This window comes from Thermothelomyces heterothallicus (assembly GCF_042370625.1).
Source record: "Thermothelomyces heterothallicus CBS 202.75 unplaced genomic scaffold P884_scaffold_18, whole genome shotgun sequence".
Taxonomy (NCBI): domain Eukaryota; kingdom Fungi; phylum Ascomycota; class Sordariomycetes; order Sordariales; family Chaetomiaceae; genus Thermothelomyces; species Thermothelomyces heterothallicus.
The window spans coordinates 726802-732091 of NW_027192579.1; the positions used below are offsets into that span (position 1 = coordinate 726802).

Sequence of the window (5290 nt, forward strand, 5' to 3'; positions counted from 1 at the left end):
AGAGGGGAGGTGGTGATGGCGAAAGGTTTAAAGAAGCATATTCACTTGAGACACTTTGGATAGCGGAGCTGCCGGGACGTAAGGTTAGATAAGTCGTAGATGAAATACATAGTATAATGAGTACATTATTCTTCGGTTTCTAGAACAATTAGGTATTATAAAGGGTGGCTATAGGTGAAAAGATGGTATTTCGGGGTGTCTTTTGCTTCTAGTCAGGCAGTAGACATTGAGGAACGGTTGAAACTTGATTCGAAAGCAGAGAAGGGCGAATATTGCTATAAGTTTAATTATCTAGACTTAGGGTTACTCTCAAAGAGTCTAGCGGTCTCTTGGCAGGTTAAGATGGGAAAGAGTGCCTTATAGAGGCTAAGATGGCTGGCTCGGACTCGAGATGTCGGATGATACCTCCCAGAAGCTATAGCTCCTATACTACGATGGTTGCTTGACATATACGTTATGCTTACGAGCTTTGGATTGCCCGAGGGGTATTAACCAAGGAAAAGTAACCTTCCTAGCAAAATCCTTGACAATCTCCGTAAGTAGAAGAACCAATACCTCACCGCTATTTGAAAAAGACAAGGACGTAAAGAGGTAAATGTATATTTAGGCACTTAACTTCTGCCAGCTAGGTACAGCCCTTTGCTCTTAGTATATTGAAATTGCGAGTGCCAATGGCCACACGTCATAAGCGCATTGCGCCTCACTTGAGACCTCCGGATCTCATCCTTCCCTCACGAGAGAGTAGGAACATTCCAAGGGCTCCATGAGTCGATGTTGAAGTTCGGATTTTCGGTCGAGCGGAATATGTTGGTGTTACCGGCGTTGGGGTTGTTGAGCAGGAATTTGCCAATGAAGGCATTGAGCTCACTGCCCTGTTGGGAGCTGGGGAAGCTGCAGTGTGAGTTGCCTCCAACCTGCGAGTAGCCGAAGCGGTCAAGCGCACCCAGAGCCTCCCACTGCTTGCGGGCAATGCCCATACAGCCGTAGGTTGAGAGCTTGCCGAGCCATTCCATGTCGCTGTTCTCCATGATGTAGACGGGCCGTGGGGCAATGAGGCCGGCAAGCAGGTGGTGGTCGAAGGGCAGGGCGTTCACGTTATTGACGTAGTTGTTGAAGTTAGGCGAGAACCAGACGTTCTCCTGGACAATCTGCGTCGAGTCTTGGACGTTCTGCCCCTGACTCTTTTGGTAGGCAGCGATCCTCCAGCACCCCGAGCCGCCCGCTCCAGACTCCTCAGGGAGCGTCAGGGCGATGCGAGGCTCGAGAGCGCCTGCAACCATGGCGCCCTTGCCGTTCCTGGAGCAGCCCGTGACGCCGATCCGCGTGGGATCAATGTTGGTCTGCGCCTTGGTAAGCTCCAACGCGTCGATAATGCGCGAGACACCCCACGCCCAGGCCGTCAGTGCCCCGGCAGAGTGGCCGCTGCCATAGAGATCGTAGAACTTGCCCTGGCCACGCGAAGACTGGCCTTGCTGCTGGGCGATCTCATCGTTGTTGAACATGATAGTCGCAACACCTGAAGGAATAGGAAGCCCTCCGAACTGACCGAAGTTGATGATAGCCGGATGAGGCCCACTGCCGGACGGCCGGTTGTTGATGGTGACCGAAAAGGAGATGGTCTTGCCGTTCTCCGAGACGGTGATGCTCAGTGTGCTGCCCGAAAAGCTGGCGGTGACGGACGACGGCTTGGGCGGCAGCGTGCCGAGCTCGTATTTTTGCAGGAGCTTGCTGATTTCAGCCTGCCGGCACGTCCAGTCCGCCTTTGTCGATACCTTGCCGCCCCCATGGAAAGTAAAAGGGTCGTTCAGCGCATTGGATACAGGGGTTCCGAGGCCATCAGGAATGCTCGGGCACGTGGTTCCACCACCCGGAGCAGCCGTCGTGCTGGTAGGAGGGTTGGAGGTCACTCTGGAAGTGCTAAGCGTAGTTGACGGCTGAGACGGGGTAGACGACGTCGTCGAAGGCCCTGTTCCCGGGATGCATTGGTAGTACCACGGGTTCTGCTCGAAGCAGTACGCTCCCTCCACACACAGCGTCGGTCCGCTCCAATTCAACCCCCCGCATTGGCCCCAGAGACTTTGGCGCTCTTGAGCCTGGACACCGGCAGCGCCAAGGAGGATGAGCAGAGATGAAGCGAGGGCTGGAGATAACATCTTGGTCGTCGGATTCCCGAAGGTCAGAGATGGAGTGATTAGCCCAGGGAACTCTCCCTTTGTCTTCGCCGACTGAGGGCTGAGGAGCGACCAGTACCTGGGGCATTCCTTATATGTCGGTTTTCAGCGAGACAATTACCTCTTTGGCCGGTGAAGACCATTGCTGTAACCTCCCACTGCCTCCCCTGCTCTGGACCTGGTACGCCGAATAGGACCCTCTCTTCGATCGCAAATGATAGGTCCTGTGTACAACCGAAAAGTAATACTTGGGACGCATAGAGTTGTTTCCGGCTATCTGCTGCTCACATGGCGTTGACTAGCATTAGATTCTTGGGGTAAAACCATTTAGCCTGAAGTACGGGCGAGCGGCTGAGACCCGAAATCCGGGAACCGTAGGAGTCTGGCAGCTATCATCTCGGTTCGATCAAGGCTAGCCGTTCCACGAACCGGGTCAGCGTCACGCCAAGACAATATGATATTTTTCATTGCAACTTTTTCAGTCCGTAAGGAGGAGCCGCCCTGAACATGCCTCGAGGCTCCGGTTAGCTTCCACTTTTCGGCGAGCCATGCTCCGAGCCGTGCATACCATATTAAGTTAGACTTGGGCTCCAATGTCACCGCACGGTCATGAGAAGAGTGACTCACTAACGATATATTCTAGAACAGTACTAGAAACCTAGAGAAACCTAATTCTCTGAACCAGCTTGGCGCCACGCTGTCCAGTTGATCAAACAGTACTGTACATCGTCTACTCTGACGTTGCGGGCATTTTCCAATGGCCTACCTTACCTTGTATAACTATATATGCACTAACACGAGAATAAGATACCTGTTGGGCTAATCAAGGCAGTCGAATGACATTAATCCGGGATGGTGTCCTGTGATGAGGTCTTCCAAGCTGTCATATAACAGCGGCGGCCATTTCTCTGGAATCTCTTTAAGATAATTATAGAGAGCAAGCACTATAGCAGAGGATTCAACAACGTGTACAATGACTCCATCTACAGAGTACTACGTGATAAATTACCTATATTTGGCCATGACTTCCTCTTAATCTCCCCCAAATGTCTGGCAGAGAAGAGAGACACCTAACTTTGAGACCCCGGTTTGAGAGCTAAGTTAAGGATCGGAGTCTAGGTCATTTACGCTGATACCTTCTCCTGGAAAGGGGTATAGCATCGTAGTATAGGGAGTGCCAACTTATGGTAGGATAGGGCGTCATTTTGCCTTCTTGGCTAATGTTCGTCACATTATTTATGGAATAACTTAGTTCTACCTTGCTATAGCTTCAAGGGCTACAATTGTATATGACACCATGGCGGTATAGGCGCCGTGGGCGGCACTCTTGGAACTCTCGTATGAGCCTCAGAAGTGGTTATAAACGATGCGTTTATTGTCTTCAAGTGCCGGAGGCATTTGGAGGTGTTGTTAAAATACATGTCAAACCCTAGTCTATCCTCCCTATTAGTAGGTTAGTCAGGTCTGACCAACTAGTAATCAAATCCTATAATACAACTATAGTTTATAATGTATCTTATAATATTCTATTTATTTTAGGAGATAATTATAGAGAACTTCTAGTTGCCCTAAAGATATACTTTATTCTAGGATATTGCCCTTATTATAAACTATATAATAGATAAAGCCTATAATAAGAGATTATTAAGAAGGGTTTAAAGTCTACTACTCCTAAACTTATGGTAGAATTAAGAGATATATAAAATAGTATATCTCTCTTCTACCTATATTAGGTATACTTGTTAGTAAAGCTAAGAAGTAACATTATAGATATTTCCTAACTAAGTATATATTATAAACATACCTAACCATACTAGTAGCAAACTATAGAGGGCCTATACTATATACTAATAGGTATAACCCTACTAGGTAGTAGATAGGGTTAGGATATAGCTAGAAGAATAAGTAGCCGATTTAGGATATAAAATATATCTATTAGACCATTAATCTAGAGGGGAGGTTTTCCTTCTTAAGGATTAGTTTTCCTTGTTAACCAAGGGTAACCTACTAGCCTAGAACAATTAACCCTCTACCTACCTTTATAGTTAGCTTAAACTTACTTAGAAGGCTTTATAATAATATTACTTCCCTTAATAAATAGCCTAAGTAATAAGCTACCTTGACATTTTCTAATCCTTCTTACCCTTTATTAACTAAGATAGTACTATTACCTAGTCATTTAATGCCTTTAGTAATAGAAGGGGAATCTTTAAGTTAAAGTAAGACTCTTTTAGCCTAGTATTAACTATAAAACTACTTTAAAGCTCTTCTATATATTCTTATATCTTTGATTTTAGAATCTTTACTATAAACTCCTAATTATGAAGAGCTTATTTATAATTTAGAAGGTTAAGTCAAGGAGCTAGAAAGGCTATAATAATTATAAGATTAAGAAAAATTCCTACTTAAGAAGTTAGGAATATCTAAATACTTAAAGGCTTTAAAATAGCTTTAATTACTAGATAAATCTTTAGAATCTAATAATTTAAGATATTATCTTAAGGCTATTAATATAATATACTAGCCTTATAGCAACTATAGATAAGCATACAATGTTTTATTTAACTACCTTAGGGAAAGAAAGAGGAGAAAGTAAATACAGGGTCCGAAAAGGGGTCCTACCCCTTATATAGGGGGTACATATATGTTCCGGTTAGGGCCCGGTTAGGTACTAGGTTAGGGCCTAACCGGGTCCTAAGCGCGTGCCCTACGAATGCCCTACAAACGCATATAGGTCTAGTCTGAAACCGGGTATAGCCCGTTATCGATTAGCCTAGGTATAGCCTAGGCCCTTGATATACTCCCTTTCTTTTTCTAGTTAGGTATTTAGGTAGGTCTGCCCGGCGTCACTATAGGTGATAGGTCCCGTACGCGTCGGCGGTCTATATATACGGTCCGTCTTTATTTAGGTCCCGTATAGGGCCTGGTCTTTGTTTTGGTGATATATAGGTCCCGGCCTTTATTTAAGTTCAAAGTGGGGCCTGGTCTTTATTCGGGGCTGGTATACGCCCCCCTAGCCCTACTCTATAGTGTGTATAAATTCCTACTCCTACTCCCTCCGACTCTAACTTCCTCTCTTTTTATAACCTACCAATTCCCCCCCTGCCTCTGCCTACCTA

At 46.0% G+C, this 5290-nt stretch overlaps 1 protein-coding gene across 1 annotated transcript; it reads right to left on the bottom strand.

Annotated features, from left to right (window-relative positions):
- Window positions 1-590: 590 nt before the first annotated feature.
- P884DRAFT_261883 (uncharacterized protein) lies at window positions 591-2155 on the bottom strand (the record flags this gene model as incomplete). Its single annotated transcript, XM_069441610.1, has 1 exon — window positions 591-2155. A coding segment is annotated over one exon (1424 nt), but the record flags the coding sequence as incomplete, so codon positions are not given.
- Window positions 2156-5290: the final 3135 nt, after the last annotated feature.